We start from the raw sequence: 21,129 nt of genomic DNA on the forward strand, positions 1-21,129 counted from the left end.
GTCCTCGTCCTCGTCCTCGTCCTCCTTCGATGTTGTTGTCGATGATGCCGGAGCCGGGGAAGGAGGGAGGGGAAGCGGCATGAACAGGGGAAAGGTGGAAAATTGCAGTTGGAGGGGGAAAAGTCGACACCCGCCAGCCGGCAGCCGCTTGACGTTAACGTTTCTGCTGCTTATAAATTTACCCTAACGACAAGTTAAATGCTGAATACGAAATGCCGCTGACGGAAGGGTTCCCATCTCGTAACCCTCAGAGATATTCGAACAGAGGCCTAATGTGCTTAATGTCGAAATTTGAAAATGTGGGGAAAGGAAGAGGAAAAGTTAACGTGGAACTTTGAGTGCTTCGACAGAGCAATTAAAATTTAATTATTTACCAAGCCAACACGAAGACTACGAAAACCATTTCTTACCTTTTGCAGTTTGATTGTGAATTTAAAAGCAGTTTATCAATGTGAAACCTTAAACCGTATTGTTCCTAAGTTCAGTATGTTGATTGGTAGTAGAGACACATCTATGTGAAGATATAGCAATAACAGGGAATGTTCTTATAAAACTATAACTACAATTTGCCACATTGTAATTATCCGCACAGTTATTTAATATAACTAGTAGCAAGGGTATCGCCCTGTCTATTTGAACAGGTAACAACGGAGAGATTTGCACGTGTAAATATTGATTTGATTTAATCAGGAGAACATATCAGATCAGAATTTCGGACAGATAGAAACCCAATTCGGAATAGCAAACAGGTTGCGTATCTGAATCTGGCTATGGACTAGCAATCTTATCGCTGGGGAATAAACCATTATTAGATAATAAGCAGAACTAATTCGCTAAATGAAATTATGCAAATGGCGTGTGCAATCAGTTCGATTTGAGGTCGTCAGGTGCGAGTACTTCGCTCTTTCCTATAGATGGTAGCATGTTCAAGTCCAAGTCCTTCGATTTGGTCAACGAGGAGAAGACAAAGAAGCCGGAACGACTGTATCAGCCACGTCGAATGCGATGGCTAAAATACATCATACTGCCAGCCGTTTTCGCATTTGTTCTTCTGTTAATTCTGGTCAATGTGGATTTCTCCGACAACGGTGAGGAAGTGGCCATCAATTCAACGGTCCTAGGGTTGCACTTGGACAGGGAGTACTCCTGGGAGTTGGATACAGGCTTTGATGTGACAACCGAAGCAATCATTAATGGCAGGGATAATTCTACTCAACAAATTTCAATGGCCAAAGATCCAGGTTTGGCGGGTGTCACAACAACACCAGCGGAATTATCACCACCTTCAATTTCCACAACAAGTACTGAATCGACGACGACTAGTACACTTTCTACTAGTACTTATTCTACTAGTACACTTTTTACTAGTTCAATTTCTAGTTCATCTTTAACTACTAGCAGAATATCTTCACCAATAACTTTTCCAACTCCAACAACATCCACGACAACCCAGTCACCGAATTGCGACGAAGGACAGTGCCAGGAATATGCGTGTAAGGTTCCCCAGGATGAAAGTACAACGATATCACTGCCCTACGAGATGGTTCTGAAGTTTAAGGATCTAAAAAGCAATACGGTTGAGGTCGCTATGAGCGATTGTGAGTCCCCCCAGATGAGGGTAATCTACTTCACCGACGACTCATCAATCGGATCCCTAGATCAAGAGAGTCTGGAAGTAATGTTGAGTAATATAACAGTTGGTTTGAACTGCGGAACACCCCATATTTACTGTGTTATGCTGGGCGGGAGAGTATCCGATACGCCGGAGTGTCTTCCCCACAGGACAATGATATGTGAGGTGTATTCTTTGCAAACAGAATCCTGGTTCGATGCTAACGGCGGTCTGGTAATTGGATTGGGAGTGGTGGTTATTTTGATAAGCAGCCTCCTCGGAATGCTGATATTTTACGGCACCCTCCGGTGGAAACCCTCCCTATTGAGAAGAACTAAGCTCCAGAATGGTCCTTCACGAGATTCGAATACTGTGGTTCTTATTCCCCAGGAATCTGAAAAGAACCAGTACGGCATTGCGAGGTAATTTGTCAGTTTTAAATTTAGCAATAAGCTTTCTCTCTCGCTCTAATTAATTGCTATTAATGTTATTAATAGTTTGTCGATTCATTTTTATTCTCAAATATCTATCTATACACTTATCTAATCAGATCCCCGATTTCAACGCTGGATAATAACGAATACATAGTCGCTTATCATCGATATCTCGAACGGGCGAATCTCCGGCAAATGGAGTCAAATAAATACATAACTCCGCCCAGGGAAAGGGCGCCATCCGTACCGCCGTCTTGTGACAGTTCCTCCCATCTTCCGCTCCCACTTCCGCTTCCGGCCAGGAACGTGTACGAGAGTCTCGATCTTTACGAGGAACTGCCATAGAGCCATTAGTTTCGAATACATAAATAAATAAATCTGTTGCGGCGTGAAGATTCGGAATGTTATTCTGCGTTGAACTTTTGAAAATGTACAATATTTACTATGAGTTATTCTTCAAATAGTGTTCACTGGCTGACATACATATGCAATAATAAAATGTGACTTCCTATAGATATCCGAATAATTCCAATTAATAAATATTATGATTCTTTGCTTACTTCTCATTCTGTTATTATGCAAATAAAACACCATACCTTTTCAAAGGATATGTATTTAGTGACAAAATTCGGTCATTTAAAAAGATCATTGACTATAAAAAAAATGTGATTAAACAGAGGAGAATGACAACCCATTTAATATGACTTGTGTACTCCGTACGCTCTTTGCATCTAATCTAATAAAACTGGAATCCATGTCTGGGTTCTGTGAAAGCTGGCACAGTTCAATGCTTTTATTTAGCTTTAATGAGCTCCAGTTAGCGATGAGGGCGCAAAAAACTCCATCTGAATGCGAACCATTGTGGAGCCTGGCATTTGCCCTTCCTGGGGACTCAGAGATGTACTCGTGGAGCACAGTTTGTTGACTTGCCACATGCACAATAAAATATTTTTGTAAGCGCTTTTTATGGCTGACATATCTCTTAATACCCACACACTCGTACGCACAACAGCCAGATCTCTTTTTGCGAGCGTTTTGCCAATTTATTTGCGCCCCCCGTTCCAGCTCGGATGTTTGGCTTGGTTTTATTTTTCGGTGCCCTGCAGGCTGTCGCTGCCATAATTTCCCAGGCACATCCCCAGCTAAGCGAGGGAACGGGGCAGGGGAGGGGAGGGGCCAGATGGAGGGCGGCGAGGGAGGGACTCTGTCAAAGTCCGGCCAAGTCTCTCGGCCATATGTTGCACACATTATGCTTACTTAACAATTAGAGACGCTCTTGTAATTCCACAAAATTGCTTTGTTCGCTTGGATTTTGTTTTTTTTTTCCTCTCTCTCTTTCGCTCCAAGGGAGGCTGGCTACTTTTGGGGAAGGGGAAGAAACGATGCCAGTACTGTATGCTATATGCTATATGCCACTTCGGGGGGCGGGAACAGGGAAGGAAGTGCCACAGAGTGGCTTTTGTGCTTGTTCCTTTCAGAGCTCTTTGGTCACTGAGCTGTGAATGGTTATGAGCTTTAAATCCGAGGAAAATGCTTTGATAGCCAGGCTGCAGTTATGTGTGGGAACGGAAACTAGTCAGGGGATTGCTCGAAGAAAAGTAAAACCTGAGTTTTCCGGTAGCCAGAAATTGCTTAATTAAAATAAATAATCCTTGGATTAAACACAAACGATCCCAAGGAAATATACTCAGGCAAAAAGAGCAAGGGTTGTTAACAAAATTAAGCATCTAAATATATTACTTATAAAAGTGAAGTTATTATTATTTGTATTTTTTTGAGCATTTTGATTATTATTCATATATTGAGTCCCGTTTCCACAGTGCACGGAGCTACATAATAATTGCAAAATAAAAACAAGAAAGGAAGCTAAAGGAAGCACGCCGAAGTTGATATACCCTTGCAGATATAACAATATTAATTATATATATATTTATGTTAAAAAAAACAATGAAGTAATACCTTCTTTCATTTCATTCACCTATACATATTATATTTCCAGTTTTACATTCACAGATTTGCATTTTTGCTCCACATCTAACGATCGTTTGTATGGCACCTTCATGCCACAAAATTTAAGACTGATATAAAATGGCTATATCTCAAATTTGATGAAAATCTGTTGAAAACTGAAAACGTTATAATTTTTAATTAAATTATTTTCTCGATCGTTCCTATGGGAGCAATATGATATAGTAGTCCGATTTTCATAAAATTTAACACAAAATTGTAGAATAATATTAAATAGGTTTATCTCAAATTTGATTAAATTTTGTTGAAAACTGAAAATGTTATAATTTTTGTTGTAAAAATTTTCCGATCATTCCTATGGCAGCTATATGATATAGTCGTCCGATCCAGCCCGTTCCGACATATATACGAGTGAGCATATATAGAGGACTATCTACAATGTTTCATTCAGATAGCTTCAAAACTGAGATACTAGTTTGCGTAGAAACGGACAGACGGACATGGCTAGATCGACTCGGCTGTTGATCCTGATCAAGAATTTATGTATATACTTTATATGGTCGGAGGTGCCTCCTTCAGTGCGTTGCAAACTTCTGACTGAAATTATGATACCCTGGATGGGTATAAAAAACACCCATGGACTAGCATTGCAATGTTTGTATATCTAACACAAAGTTGGAATTGAAAACATCTAAAATTAGAACATCAAGTGCAAACCAATAGCATGGCGTTATTCATCCAGGTTATTATAATGTCTTTGGCAAGACAAATCACAAAGAATGGTTGTTATTATAATACATTAATAGTTTCCAATAATTATTAAGGCACAGAAGACCAAAAAGACTTAAATCAAAAGACTTTTAATCAATTAATATTGTTAATACAAAATATTAAATATTAAATTAAATTAAAAATATATTAAATCATTAAATGTAAAATTCAGTACAAGTCCGTTAGTAAGAAATAATGAAAACTCTTGTCAGCTGGCTGATTGACTTACGAAAAGTATCATGCGATTAGATCGTCATCCGTAATGAATGCTCAAGTGGCACACAATGTTTTCCCAGAAGACGAAACCCTACTCCTCACAGTTCACTTCATTGGCGGCGCTGAGAGGGGACGGGACTTCCCATTATCTCAAGTGTGAGGCGAGGGAAACCCTAGACGGTGTCACAGCCGAATGCATCTGGACAATCCCACATGTGGGCAACTGGATCGAGGCGATATCTGTCGCGATTGATATTAATGATTTGCAGCAGAGGCCACCGAGTTGTTTTGTACCTTTTTCATCATCAGGAAACTAGGAAAACTCTCCGATTGCATGGCCTGGAGCGGAGGCGTCCCTTCAGACAGACTTACACAGGAGGTAAGGCATGGTACGAATGCCTACCCTCGCTGGGAAACCCCATGGTGGCTCTGGCTTCGAAATCAAAGACCCTTTCGCTCATTTCCCATTTTCCATTTGGGCACTGATAACGGACACGAACCAACACGGCCCCGTAACGTGGCATTTGTTTAATGGATTAAAAATAATAGGTACGAGCGGGGAGCGGGAAAGCAGGAAAAGCGGGCCTAGTGCAGATAAAAATCGCAGCACGTTTTGTGTGCGCAGGGAAAATGGGAAATGTGCCGCGGCGTGTCATAAATTAATTTTTGTAAATTCTGCAGCCTGTCTGATTCGGTTGCGGATCGGTATCGGCTTTATCCCGGCCCCGAGACAGGGATTCTTATTAATAATAATAACAATGCCACACGGCTTTGACGGACAGACAAAGGATTTTCCCCGGACCTTGTGGGTGGGTGGACTCGCTCTATGGAAACCACTTTCATTTCGGGCCTTCAAGGGTTGAAAGGGCCCCCGTCCCCTGGCTCCCCCGCTCGGCTGCGGTTGTCAGGCTCTCGGCCCGAGAGAGGCTTTTAAAAAATTATGCAAAAATCATGATTAGGCAATTTCCCGATGCTGGAATGGAACGGCCTGCGGGTTGTGTCTCCCGGCAGCTAATTAGCCATTCATGGAGTGTAGTGAGCTGTCGGGGGAATATTTAAACAGTTGGCTGCTTCCCAGAAAGCGGCGGCAAAAGTTTAATTAGTCCGGGCGAATGAATGTGCCTTATGAATATGAAATCCGCACACAAATCTATTCAGCCCCGATCAGACGCACTCGTATCCTTGAGAAGTTCAGTTTGGTTCAGTTCGGTCGAGTTGAGTTGCGACTAATGAGCCCGCGCAGAATTGGCGCGAAGCTAAACAAAAACGACGCACAAAATGTAGCAATTATGGGGCGGGACGGAGAAAACTCACATTAATGACAAAAGCCAGCCAAGTACTCGGCGCACGAGGAGAGGCTGCTTAAGACCCGCAACAAACGAGGGGCACTTAAAAGATGAAACATAAAACGGAGCCCCAGAAGCCCATAAAAAACACATTGTGCCGGGGCCGCACTTGAAAGGCGAGTTCTTGCCAAACCCCTCGCCCTGTGCGTCCTTTACACTTAAAAACATTGCATTTCTATTCATCATATGTTCTCGGCATATGATTCTTTTCAACGTTTCCATTTGCATCTGAAATCCAGAGCTATCTGATTCCCTTTAAGTATAGGTATTGTAATACAAACAAGAGCAGTCCAAGTCATACCATATAATTCTGCTGAATCCTTGAAACCGGTTTTACGCAAATCAGATAATCAACTTGGAAGTTATTATTATTATTAAATGTCTCTGTATGTTGATCTTCTGCAACATATTTGTGTTGACAAAACCAATGTTGCGCAATATATGCCTAGCATCATTTCCCTTGATTTTTCTTCTGCCATCCGTCCTTTTTAATTGAAGTATTTTATAAATTCGAACATAATTAGAAAACTTTAGTTAGCCATCTTCATGCTTTATTTATTTTTACTCAACTAAAGCTGTTCAATCTAGAGTTACAGAAGTATAGGAAATGATTTTTATACCGTATTGCCAGTAAACATTTGTACATGGTAACAATATTGAAAGACCTACAGAACAAAAAACCTCATATCCTTGTAAATACTTTTTGCACTCCTATCAAATGCCAATATATCAAATACAACTCGCTGCTTAAGGTCGAAGCTCTCCTATTTCATTTTATTCCAATTCCAGGGTTATATCCTCAGTGTAGCCCTGTCATATGGGACAAAGAAGCAGTTGCTTTGTGCTCGTCGGAAGGGGCTGTCATAAAATTGCAGCATAAAAATAAAAATTAAACCACTAAACGCAGTCCAAACGCGACCGACTTGCGTCCAGGCCCTGACTTTTAAGTCCTCCGTTCGTCCTCCCCCAGAAATCGATTTGACTCTGGGCTGCTGGCTCGACAGTTCGAGAAGAGACCCCAAGGGCAGGACCTCACGTTCGCCCGCGATAAGGACGAGGGTGTGCGAGTACCCCTAATGATATTCAATAATAATACATGCGCATAAAACCCACTTGCGACCCACCGCCCGAAAGTCGTCAACATTTCAGACATGCTCCGGCTGCGCCTTCAGAATTTAATGTGCTTATAATGCCGCCCGCTGGCTCTTTGCCATAAACAGATGCAGTCCCCCTCACTCCCAGATAATCCCCACGCCCGATTCCTATCCCGATCCCGATCCCAATTCCGAATCGAATTGGATACGGCACACACGCAGCCACACTCACGTAATTGTGGGCCCAGCACCCTCGACACATTTTTAACAGCAAATGATGTCAATTTCCATGCCCGCCAAGGGCAGGGTTAGCCTCGCCGTTGCGTTGGGAAAACTCCCCAGATGGAATCGCAGGATGGAGGTCCCGGAAAATGCTGAGCGCGTTTTGTTATTCTATCGAAAATTGAACTTAATTGGTGCGTGAAGTGTGCACTGAGTGGATTTGATGGCTGCCAGGCAACTATTGTAGTAGAGCTGCAAATTTGTCTGCACCGTCGAGTTTTTCTTTCCCCTGAAAGCCCGAGACCTCAGATCCCAGGCCCAAGGCCCTTCCACCTGGCCTCATTATAATTTACCAACAGTCAACAGGCAGGGCTGCGATCAAATTGGACAGACTGATAAACGAGGGCGGAATTTGAATAAATAAGGATCTCAGGAAAAATTCACCAGACCCAAACTATAGAGATTTAATTAAACTTTTGGAAAGAAAATTCTATGCAAATAATAAAGAACGCATAGTGTTAGTTATCCGACTTTTTATTTTGCATTTAATTAAGTTTATATTATTTATTAATTTAATTTTAAATTAGTTTGAATCTTCAAAATGATATATTGTTATATTTAATGGCCTGAGGCACTGTTCTGAATTTCAGGTCGAGATACTGTCATGTATATAGTCCTTTTTCAACAACAATGCATTGCAATGGTATTATGAATGAAACATTTCCTAAAAGTATGCAACTATCTAAAGTTCACCAATATAATGTTTCCTATTACACTGTTTCAACTGATTAGTTACCATGTTACAGTGAAAGAACCGGTTGTAAATGGGCTCTGGTCTTCACCACGATTGAAGTTTCTGAAATATCTGTTGGAGCCCATTTATATATGCTTTATAACAGCCTCCGGCGTAGGAAATCATTGTAATTGCTGCCCACATGTTTAGGAAGCGTTATTATGAAACTGAACTGGGGGAGAGAAAACTCGAATTTGTTGCCGCATTGAGACAACCCTTTCGGATTCGTTTGTAGGTGAGCTGCTTTCTGCTATCTGCGTAATCCCATCATGCCCGGCAATCAAATTAATTTGCCATGCCCCAGTTCGCCACGAAATGGCCGACCAACCCTCGTGGCTGAAATTCCGAAGGAAGGACACGGAGACAGACACCCCGGGTGGAAGGACAAGGGGGCATGGCATCCAAGCTGATTAGCATAAATTCGTCTATGTCGTTGCTGGCAACGTTGTCGTCTTTTGTCAACGTGTCTGGCATGCCAAGTTGAAAAACTTTGCCAGTCTCCCTTCGACTCTCCCGAAGGTGAGGGAAACTCAAACAGGAGCGGCCGAAGGAGCAGGAGCAGGAGCAGCCAAGGCAGGCAGTCACGGACTTCGGCTGGGAAACATGTGTCACTGGGGCCTGTCTGCTTATTGCACGACTAATGTCACTTGCAGGCGGAGGCAGTCAACAAAGGGCGCCTGGCCACGGCAAACTTCCTGGCACAAAGACTGGCTTTTTGGACTGCAACTGCAAGTGCTAGCATTCCTTCGGCTCTCCGGGGATGCGAAATTATTTCCAAGCCACTGACGTTGTTGGGTGAAGGACGAAGGGCGAAGGGCGAAGGCCGAAGGCGAAGCATAAAGGATAAAGGACGAAGCGTTTCTTTCCAAGTAGTTTTCAGTGCTCGCTTACATGATTACACTAATGAAAAAATGCAGAGTCGAAAGTCCTTCGTATGAGCAAGAAAAGATTTGAACATTTTTCAACTTTTTACTGAACATGCAAGAAGCAAGCAACGAAATATAACAACTACTATTATATTTTTTGAGTTTTAATTTACATAGATGATGTTGTTTAGAATACACATATAGAGCATATAATTTCGAGATACATGCGGTGTGTCCATAAATGCAATACAGAATAATTCCCATACAAAGATATTATTATTATTATTTTTGTACTCCTCCCATGTTATGTTTTATATATTTTTTATCCTTAGCTAATTCTGCCCCGCCTCAATGGTCTCATTGATCGAACAGGTTTTAATAGATACTTATCTCGACTCCTTTTTTCCATAGAAATTTCAGAACAATGCTGCTAACAGCTGCTCATCCTCAGTTGGGATCAAAATACGGATTTAAGGGGCGAAACGACGTACCCAGGGATCTCATCCCCCTTTATTTATGTCTTTTCAGTGCTGTCGGCACTCTAATTAACGCATTTTGTGTCTCAGGAATTTTTCAAGTGCCGATCTGATCTGTTTACGTGGAGTTCACCGAACAAACTTGACAATCGAAGAAGGAGTACGGGCAGCCGGGTACTAATCATATTTTAGTGCGGTCCAACTAATTGCGGACGCGGTTTGTAACTCCCGCCTCCCCTTCTTATTGACACACAAGCGAACAAAGTGCACTCACACTATGCCAGCGAAGCACACAGATACTCACTCAACATACACACATGCAGACCGGAGAGCAATGATGCGGGCAAGGACGATGACAGAGGGGAGGGTAGCAATTTACACCTGAGATCTGTGAAACTCACAAGACACGATGCAAGGGGTAGACCACGATTTACCGTGTGTGGATGGATCTCTTAAAATTTACATAGAAGAATGACGAATAATCTATTTTTGCATTTAAATCACAATTTTTACCAACGTTTTTTTACAAATAAATCAACAAGTAGTTTTAATAGGACATACTTCTTTCAAGAAATAAGTAACCAAAAAATCATAATAGCAGGGGAAAAGTACATTTTAGTAGATATAATATGAGATATAATTATTTCAAAATGATTTATAAGTTTTAAACATTCAAATATAGATATAAATTCCCAATGTTGTTTGAAATTACTCACGTTCAACCTTCCAATCATATAAATTTAGTGAAATAACTGCAAGTGATTTTCGCCAGATGCCTTTTAAAATAAAAAAAATATGAGTCAACTTATTTCATAAATATATATAATTCACATGTCAAGTTGCAATTTAAGTTCCACCCACGCCTGTGGCAATCGCCGATGGCTTGTCACAAACACTCAGAGTGTCGTGAGCACTCCTTGGAACGGCCAAGAAAACAGGGTATGCGGGCAGGAGGGCAGCAAGAATCGTTGCCTGGCTCTAAAGACGTGTTAATGAAGCAGACATGCGGGCCAGAACCCGAAGAGCCAAGTCGTGGTCTTCGCCATCGTCTTCAGCTTTATCTTCAGGCTTGTCTTGGTCTGGGGATGTCGTCGGCGCTGAATGAATTTGTATAACTTGCAAATCATGTTGACTGACGGGGAGCAGCGTGATGAGGGATATGGAGGAACGGGGGATGCTGGGACACTGGGAGCTCCCAGCTCCGAGCTGAGGTTTACTTTGGCCGGGCAAAATTTGTAAAGTGTTGAGCGTGGAGCCCGTTCCCGAGCCCGAATCCGAACATATTGTGCTGCACATATTATGAAAATACCAGGGGCGTGAGGGGAACGATCTGGAGTTGTCTGTTCTACTAAATCAACATCATTAAGTTTTCTGTTTATAAAGAAAACACTCGAGCATCGTTTGCGAGCTCTTCTTTTTTCAAGTTCCCCCGGAGTTTGGCGCTGGGCTTATTGCTCCGGCGGAGTATTTACTCAGACCAAAGAGGCGAAGATGCGTGCCGTGTTTTTTTAGGCTGGTTCCATCACGGCCAGTGCAAAGTCTTCAAAAAGCGATACAGCCAAGTGCCAAACATAAATTAGTTGTAGGCCGAGCACTGGCTGCCCGAGCAGAAAGTGGCAAGAAAGTGAAGTTGCCTGCATATTTGCCAAGGCATTTTACCAAAACGCGTTTACAAAAAAGGTGAGACTTTGAGGCTGAAACGCTGCCTTCGATCACCCATGACAATGCCCTTGCAGAGGGAGAAATATTGTTACGTTCCATTGGCTTTTTCCTAAAATATACATGTCATTTGGTATCTGAAGAATTGAGTTCATATTCTTTAACTGATACCTTGATTGGTTCATGACATAAATTTGAGAACCCTTTTCTCTCTGTGTATTAGCTGGCGGTCCCAGACATCCATTACGTGTGTCGAACGAGCGGTGCAACAAAATGTGAGGCAAAATAAACAACAAAGTCACGAAATTGTTTATACAATAAATAAAGTGTGTGTGGAGCGCAGCGTCTGCGCCGAACAGCAAAAGTATCTTAAAGATACAAACAAGCGGCGGGCACTGGCGCACGCATACCGAACATGCCACCAAGCCATCTCCACCTCCATCTCCATCACCATCCTCAGGACGCGGCAAATCCAAAATGCATCGCCCAGATACTCCGGCGTTCCCTCGGATGCGAGTATCTGCGCTTAGTATCTGCACTTGCATGCGGCTCGAATTACAAGCGGGCAAATGTTTAAATACTTGAGTGCCGCGCACGAGCATATTAACTTTTCCTCAGCTCTGGCTGTTCGCTGTTCGAAATTGTCAACACGACAATTCACTTAGATGTCTCCTCCACCATCCGGCAGATGCACTGCAGCCATGTCATTAGAAGCCGCTCCCCTTGCTCCCCTCGCCACCTAAGCCTCATGGCGCCCCAGAAGTTGGCAAGTACCGTTCTGTTCAGCTGTTATCTCACTTGTCCGGACAAAACTTGCCTCAATCCAAGTATATTAAATAATCCTCCCAAAGAATGGCTTTCAAGTTCGACGCAAAGAATCGCAGGAATTACATTACAAGCGTAAAATTTAAATTAACTGAAATGGTAAACAATTGAGTTAGAACGAAAACCACTGACGGAAAAGCTATTAAGAAGTATGATTGACATATCTATCTAATCTATACCTAAGAAAAGTCAACCAATCCCAAAAACGTTTAACTAAAAAGTGGATTGTATCTAAACTTAAGCAATAGAAATCAAAAATGTAAAAAGAGACTATAAAACTATGTTAGCTCATCGAGTTTTAGTTTCATAATAATTCTCAAAACGCGAACGTACAACTTTGACTTCATATACAAAGCAAAAATCTGCTAATTCGAGCGGAATTCTTAAGCAATAAATTGACTTTTAAAGGCGATTAAAGTAGCGTTCTATCGAGTAATATTTACAAGAAAATATGAATATAAAATAAATGAAATAAACTTACAAGTTTTAAAGATCACTATTTCGAATGAATAACTTCTTATATAGTTTTTTAAATAAGAATAACTTGAAAATAAAGAATGTTTTCAAAAATAAGGAAGAAAAAATATAAATAAAAAAACAACAGCTAGTTTAAATTTATTCCTGTTTTAAACTAAAAACGCTTTTATATGTTTCACTCTTTTAATGATTTTCTTTAAAGTTTGTGGTTACTGATGAGAAATAAAAAAACGTGTTTTTAAATTATGAAGCAATTGTGTTCATTTTTTGCATATCTAATTACATAAGTATGTAGTTGCAAGCAACAGCGATTAAAATTAAATTGAAAATGATTGCTTTATATTTTTAATGAAGAGTAGGTAGTTAGGTATAACATATCAATATATGAACTTACTTCCGAATAAATAAAATAAGGTCTTGGCACTTATTTGTTTAAATTATAGATTTCACTGAAGTATAAGTGGCGGTTTATAGAAAGGATAAGCTATAAATGGAAAATACAATAAATATTTATACAAGTATATCTCTTTGCATACTTCTGGGGTTTTGATAAATTTATTTCTGATTAGCTGAAAACGGACTGGGAAATCAAATAATAAGGGTTTTTTGGCCATTATGTTATTTGTTTAAGATTTTTGTGAACTTTTACATTTGAATTTTATAAAAATAATTAATACACTCAAAAAAACAACATTGGTGTGAATATTTTAGTTATTAAATAAATATAAATATTTAAATATTATATTATATAATGATTACATGCACAATCAAGATTTTGCGTAAAGAACAAACTTCAAAATGTAAATGTAAATGTAAATGATATTTGTTAAAATATGCTTTCTTAAATTTTATTTCAAAATTGTATATCATAAAGGATTATTTTCTTTTATCCTAAATTTATCACAATGTTCGATTAAGGGATGCATCTTATAATGTCGTAAATAAATCTAAAAATAAGAAATTAATTCGAAAAAAATAATAATGATAACACAAATCAATCATTAAAATGCATATAAAAAACTTACTTTTCGGTTTGGTCCAAGAGTTGAATAAAGCGCCATCTATGTCTTGCTCTGAAACTTAAAAAAATACATTGAATGAAGCGCCTTCTATATGTAAATTCCCACTACTGAGGCGTTGCCAGACTATTTGGTCTCGAGCCCATGGTGCTGCCAGACTCTTCGGTCTCTTGAAATTTTAATGTGCCCAGTGCCACGGAGGTAACAAATTCCGCCCATTGTGTGGAGTAAGCTCAGCATTATCAACGGAATAGTTGACGGGCACTTCATTTGTCTGTGCGCGCGAAATACCAGATATATTTAAATTCAGTTAATGGAGGAACGTGAAGAGTACCTATATATAGGAAGAATTTCTCTTGCCTTCACCGTTGCACCAAAATAGAGATTAAAATCGGCTGTAGAAAAATATTATACAGTATAGAAATAATTAAATGGTTATTGGAGCCGTATTGGTTGGGTCGGCTTGTAGATTGTTTTGATGCAGGGCAATAATTGAAGGTTTTTAACAAATCCATAATATTTTAAGTTTTATGGCAACTAGAATGTATAGGGCATTAAACTCATCAAATGTTAAATATAATTTACGTACAAGATCGGAAGCGCCATCTATGATTGATGATGTTATATCTGTGATATAGGTGGCGACAAATTTTCATTTTGGTACATTTGTAAAATAAATTTCAAAGCATTAAAAATTAAAATTGTGCTAAAGCGCCACCTAGCTTATACATGGAAAACAACCATAATCGTTAGAAAGCCAATTTAATGATAACGCCACACAGGTGGTGTGTACGTTAAATATATATAGTAATGAAGTAGCTTAGGTTTAGGACACATAAAAATAAAAAATTTTTTATGTTTTCAAAATTCTGTTTCTAATTTATGATGAATCAGTTGCTAACAAATAATTTGTTATTACAACGAGGCTTAATCGACGAGTAAGAGTGGACCTACCTAAACCTTTTTTTTTGTAATTTTCCTGTAAATATTAAAAAAATATTTTTTTAATGAAACAAATACAAACAAAAAAAAACAAATAAATGTAATTGTTTTCGATCTTTTAAAGTAAGATAAGCTTAGTATTCTGAAAAGATCTTGGTCTGTACATTGATAATTCGATGTCGAATAGTTGTAGTCAGATAAACAAACAATTTTTAAGGTCTCGGCTATTGGTTGGATACTCCATCGATACTCTAACGATCTTACATCAAAGTTTTCAACCTATACCCGAGACACTTTACTTACAACTTTCGTAAATATTAGAATAAGAATTAATGCAAGAAATAATGCAAGCAAAAAAGTTAAAATTAAAAAATATATACAAGAAATAAGTTTCCGGAGATTTTCCGGGGGTTTCATTCATGGAAGTCAGCAGGAGGATATACATCGTATCGTATCGTAATATATTTTAGTTATTTTTTTATTGTATCGTATCGTATTATTATCGTATGAATTATCGTATGTTGGAGTAAAGATAAATATCGTGTATACATGTTCCATGAAACATGTTTGTCGAATCATTTTGTTGGCAACATTTCATACGGTTTTATGTAGGTAAGCATATTGTAGAATATCGTATGTTTCAGTGAACATAAATATCGTTTGTATATACATTTTCTATGAAACATTTTTGTCGGAAATATTATTTTGGCAACATTTTATACGATTTTATGTAGGTATATACCAACATATATTGGCAGCTGACAAGAAGCACGAAATTGGTGGTTGTTAAATAATTTAAAGACGAGAATTAATACCTTTTTTCATTATATAATTTATAAAATTTTTTATAATTAATTTTCGGCTTAGTTACTTTCATTTGGAAGGGACAATATGTTTGGTGTTATTTTGTGGTTAATCATATTTTTTGTTTTAATAAACGATTCTAACGCAACACACATAAAAGTTAATTTTTGCCTAATTTAATTTTCCAACTCAACTTTAATACATATCCTTTATTTTATAAACAAAAGCAATTTGAGCTTGTAATTCACCTTACATATGTATGTATATCTATAAATGTATAAGTTCCATGCAAAAACAACCACCATAGTCGTCGAGCATAATTACCTGCATCTGAAAACTGACAAAATCGTCTGTATATGTACATAATGAGAAAACACATAAGGGTGGAATAAGAAAAAACCTAATTTTTTTGAATAATAAGTAAATTTTTAAGCTTTTCACTTAAAGTTAGAGTAAAACAGTTCAGGGGAGTTTTCAAATGTTTAAAAACTGGTTTATAAAATCTGCAAATGTTGGGTTTTTATCGCCTCATCAAATTTAATGCTTACAGTGTACTTTGTGTATCCTACAGAGTAGCATAACAACACCCAATCAATTTCTAGCGTACCTCCCTACAAATTGAATGAACGATATTCACACCACATACAATTTAATACTTGGTTCATAGCATTAGAGAGTAATTTACAATTAAATAAACCTTAGCTTAGATTAGCAAACTAGTATCGGGAGTGTCTAGGTTTAGTCCACGTAGAACTGCTCGATAGGAACGTTTTTCAGGAGCTGGTTCGCCAATTTGCCGAATTCGCTGGCCAGTTTCTTCTGCAGCTGAGCCTGCATGGCCTCCAGGACGATTTGTGAGTTATCTCGCAGAAACAGATTTGTTGCCTCCACTGCAACACAACAATTAAGATTTAATTAGCACAAAATAAGAAGGTGTAATATAAATTTTGACTCACGCAAAATACGGTTGTTGTTGAAGGCACCAGAAATGCTCATTTTCACATCCTTCACATCCAGCACCAGGCTGAGGGCATCGATGTGCAAGTACTTTCCTCCCTTGGCCGCGGGCCTCGAAGTCTTTCCAGTGAGGTCAGCACTTACGCCCTCGAAATTGGCGTGGAAGTCGCCCCCGCCGGAGGCAGGCAGAATCAAGAGGACTCCGGAGCTCGTGTACTTGGCCTCGATCTTTAGTTTTGGCATCACGATCTTTGCCTTGAAGGGCTCGTTGCCATCGCTCAGCTTGAGGGACTTCACCTGGAAGTTGCTGGCCCCATAGGCCTCCATGTTCTTCAGAGTGATCTTATAGCCCTGAGGACCCTCAGTTAATTGCAAGGCTAAAGTGTCCATTTTGAAGGGCTCCACAGAGGGCAGCTGGAAAGATGTGGATTGTAATACAGATTAAGTCGAGATAAACCAGTAATATTACATTTCTAGAACTTAAACTGCAGCTGTCAAAAATCAAAACTTGTAAACAAGTTTTATGTGACAGGTCATAAGATCTGATGCAAGTTAAAAGTATTTTATATATCCAGAAATAAATCAAATAGAAATTAGAGCCATTTCAAACAAGTTTGTGTTTATCATAGTCCCTTAAATAAAGCGAGAAAAAAATATAGATATAAGTATATTAACTATCACTACTAACGAATCGTGTTTTTTTTTTTCCAAGTTTTCACCTGTATTGCCCCACTGTGAAAAGAGTGACTACTTTCGCAGCTTTCCCCGCAAAATCTATCATTACGCAAGTCGGCCCCAGTGACTTCCATTTGATTTGCATCTTATGCAACTGCAACTCGTTTTCAAAGTAAACACGCTAAAAGAAAGTCAAACGAGATGTCCAAAAACTAATGCATCTAGGGAGGGGTATTACTCACTTGGATCTCGGGAATGCCATCGGCCAAGTAGGGCTTCAAGTGCTCAATGGCTCCAATAAAGCAGTCTACCAACTTTGGGTCATCCCTGCGGCATTGTTTTATATAGGCGGCTGCAATAGATCAATAATGTAATGTAATGTAAATATCAATTAAATACAGATACTAAAATAAGTGGCACTTATTCAGAGCTTATTTGAAAATATTAATTGCTATTAAATCAAATTCTTTGCCCATTCCATACTATTTATATTTCGTGAACTACAAATTCAACCATCATTTAAATTAAGATAAAACACTAATAAAAACAAATACTTTTTAAGTCAAAACACAACTTTCGATACTTTAGAAGAGCTATCCCGTAGTCGAGGCACTCGATCTTTCCCTGCAAAGTCGGAAGTTAAACACTCAGAAGTGTCAACAAAGATCAACATCAACCGCAAATTTAATTCCTGTAAAGTTCATCGACTCTGCAGACGAGCTTAAAAACAAGACCAAGACGCCGTGGCCTTCAAGTCGAAGCCCCAACCGCGACTGAGATCTCGATTTCGGTTCAGTTTTCGGTTTCGATGGCAAGGTTGTCGTTGTCGTCGATCGAGAAGTGCAGCACTACATAGAACCTGTTGAGCCGCAATTCTGTGGCACATGACACACATATTGGCGGCTACAGCCGGTGGTTATGGCTGGTTTATCATTATACTACCATTATGCCCGGGCGATTTAATTAGCGGCATTCGACGGCAAGGCGAGCTGCAGCGGGAGCGATTAAAATTTCAAGTTGAAGGCTGTCCAACGGCCACGGTTTGTGTTAATTAACTATGGATTTGGTTCAAACTCTGCATTTTTGAGTGTTTACATTCAAGTCTCAGCTATCGAGTGTGCGATGCGGAAGCGAATCTCTGTTGACTCTCGTCGGCCCATTGTCCCCCTTTTCTGGGTTGCTTCGCTCATTTGTCAGACAAAACTGTGTCGCCTCACGCAATTATCACATTATTGTGCTTATTTTGTGGGACTGACAGGTGGTTAGACCTGAGTAAACTTGACATCTGACATATTCCCGAAGATGTGATTGCATTCTAAGTCCAGCGAGCGTGAAAGTGCTAATTACACATACTCGGTGGGAACACAAAGACAGTAAGTTAATTTAAAGTCGTTAAATTAATACCCTCCAAAGTACTCGTAAGAGGTTTCATATGGAGCATTTTCTAAATAGCATTTATAGCACGATAGTCAACTTAAGTGTACCTGTTTAAGTTAATCAAGGTAATCATTGTAGATAGTCATATATATTCCTTTTATTAACTTTTTATTTTTTATCATTAGCGTGCACAATGAAAATAATTGTTATAGCACTGTACATTTCCTAAGGTTCCTAAAACACCTCAAATTACCCAGCACGGAGTTGAGTATCTTAAGTTGGGTTCAGTTCAATAGTTCATTTTGAGTAGTAAAATTAACAAATTAGATAAGATAATTATAAAAGGGAAGAATATAAAAGTCACATATACATTATTTTACTACTCTGATGTCTATCAAGTTAAACAATTAAAAAAAAAGTTGTTGCTTATTCTCTTAATCCTTAGGATTTTTGTCAATCAATAGTCTCAATGAATACATAAATTTAATTGAAATCTTTGTGATTTCATAAAAATATTTGTTTAATGTTGCACTTGTGCCTAGACATTTCCCTTTTTTCCTTAGTTTAATATATACGATTTTAAAAAACACTATTCACTCCCCGAAATAAATTACGACCTCAACTTACGGGTTTCGGCCTGAACCAGAAACAGAGCTTGGAGCACAATCACAAGGCACACGGACTTGAGCATTTTCGGTATCACTTGAGCTTAGTTTTGAAAACTAAATAAAAAGTATGAAATATGAAAACTAATTTATAGAAACACGGTCGATGCAAAAAGTGATTCTAAGTGACCAAAACTTCAGCTGGTCGAACGTCCGTCCACGCGAAGCTGAGAACGTAAACTGCGGACAAGTCGCCGGTCGATCGCCGATTTTAAAGCCTAAAGCCGCGGAAAATGAAACGAGATGCAAACTCTAGTCCCGACGACGACGTCTCCGTTGGCAGAGATCTTCAACTTTTGCGGATCTGGGTACATATATACATATACACATATGTATATCCAGCAGCCAGTTGCGACGCAAGTGGTTTAGGTCCAGTGACTGACTGACCGACTGCCTTTTGGGGCCCTCTCCTCGGCATCTTCGGCTTCTGTGCAACTTCTTGGCTTGTTTGCCCAACTGCCGAGTGCCATTAATAGTAATTAAGCAATTCTATTTTCGCAATCGCCTGCAAACCGAAATGCAGAGGTGCAGAATTAGACATCGACTAGAGCCTGATGAACTTCACCAAGAGGCAGCCTTCCAAAGCCCAACCACAAATGAGCCGTGAAGATAGACCTCAGATGGGATTATGCAGAGCGATAAACGAATAAGCTCGAAGATAAGCCCCTATTCGTGGTTTAGAAGATAGAATTATAATTTTTAACAACTCAACTCAAGAAACTGCAGTATTTAATGATACCTACTAGGCAGAGTCTTTAAAAGTCCCATAAAATTTGAGATTCCTAGTGCTTCCTTTATTTGCGGAACCTTGAGTCGAACAGATTCTTTATCTTCTTGGAACCGTAACGAGGTAAGCTGGAAATATCGCCGCCTCTAATTAAAAGTGTGTGTAGCGCTTTAATTGTCCATTAGAGTGAGATAATAGGATGTGTGCTTAAAAGGCAGGCCCGGATTAGCAAAACCTGACTTTGGAATGCTATCATGAATGCTATCAGCTAAAACAGCAAAAGAAAACGAATCTGTCGCTTCGAGTTAATAAGCCAGTTCACTTATTAAATGTTAAATCAACCGACAAATCAATATAATTGAAAAACAAATTTGTACTTTAAAACCAATCATTTTTTACATTATTTCGATTTTAATGCAAGATGAGTCACTTCATTTGTGAATGCATTATAACTACTGACATAGACATAGACTATTACCTTGCTTATTAGCCCTTGATTAAAAATGTATCATCGAATCAGATCAATACTTTTGCTTATTTTTTAATCAGAATACTTTCCTCACGCAGTGCTGGAAATGAATTATTAATTGGCCGAACTGGTTGGCAGCATAGATCCTATACGATCTTGATAGACCAGTCCCAATGGAATTATATAATTTCTGGAGAGTGACTAAGCGATTGTCAAGCAGGCTATGGGTTTATTTCGCGGAAATACTAAGCCGTTAAGCAAACTACTTCTGTTTCCAAGTAGCATTTGCATTTTGAAAAAATATTGATACTAACAATTATTATTAGTATTACCTACATAATTTTATAAGCATGATTGATAATTGCTCATTTGACACGTCTCTCTTTTAATTGATAAAATACCTGTTTTATTTTTCTCTGTGTGTCAGAGTTCTGTAAGTACTTCGTTGGCCTATACTTTGCACTGTGATCGGAACGAACTGAACTCTTAAACTGTTTACAATGGCCCTGAACACAGACAAATAGAGCTATGGGGAAGTATCGGGCAATGTGAAGATGCCGATGGGAATACTTATTTGTCGCACAAAGGCCTCTTTGCCGATTCTGAAGCCGGTCGAAATGTATTCCGCACAATGTGGTTATAAATACGTCGCATTTTGTATCTGTATCTGCACAAAAGGCGGCTGAGAATAATGGCAAACGCTTAGAGGAAGGAGAACATTTTTCAAATCTCATT

At 39.1% G+C, this 21,129-nt stretch overlaps 2 protein-coding genes across 2 annotated transcripts; one reads left to right on the forward strand and one right to left on the reverse strand.

Moving 5' to 3' along the window:
• The first annotated feature begins 785 nt into the window (after positions 1-785).
• Positions 786-2,605, forward strand: LOC110187967 (uncharacterized). The gene is made up of 2 exons (XM_020957487.2): positions 786-2,034; positions 2,163-2,605. Exons 1-2 carry the CDS (start codon positions 923-925, stop codon positions 2,389-2,391), a joined length of 1,341 nt encoding a protein of 446 aa, XP_020813146.2. The 5' UTR covers positions 786-922; the 3' UTR covers positions 2,392-2,605.
• A 13,551-nt stretch (positions 2,606-16,156) lies between these two features.
• On the reverse strand, positions 16,157-19,583 carry Jhbp1 (Juvenile hormone binding protein 1). The gene is made up of 4 exons (XM_020957298.2): positions 19,161-19,583; positions 17,399-17,508; positions 16,481-16,895; positions 16,157-16,414 (listed from the first exon to the last, which is right to left on the reverse strand). Exons 1-4 carry the CDS (start codon positions 19,222-19,224, stop codon positions 16,263-16,265), a joined length of 741 nt encoding a protein of 246 aa, XP_020812957.2. The 5' UTR covers positions 19,225-19,583; the 3' UTR covers positions 16,157-16,262.
• Between the last annotated feature and the right edge of the window lie 1,546 nt (positions 19,584-21,129).

The sequence above is a fragment of the Drosophila serrata genome, unplaced genomic scaffold (genome assembly GCF_035046125.1).
Source record: "Drosophila serrata isolate PLE 108 unplaced genomic scaffold, ASM3504612v1 contig_228, whole genome shotgun sequence".
Classification (NCBI taxonomy): Eukaryota; Metazoa; Arthropoda; class Insecta; order Diptera; family Drosophilidae; genus Drosophila; species Drosophila serrata.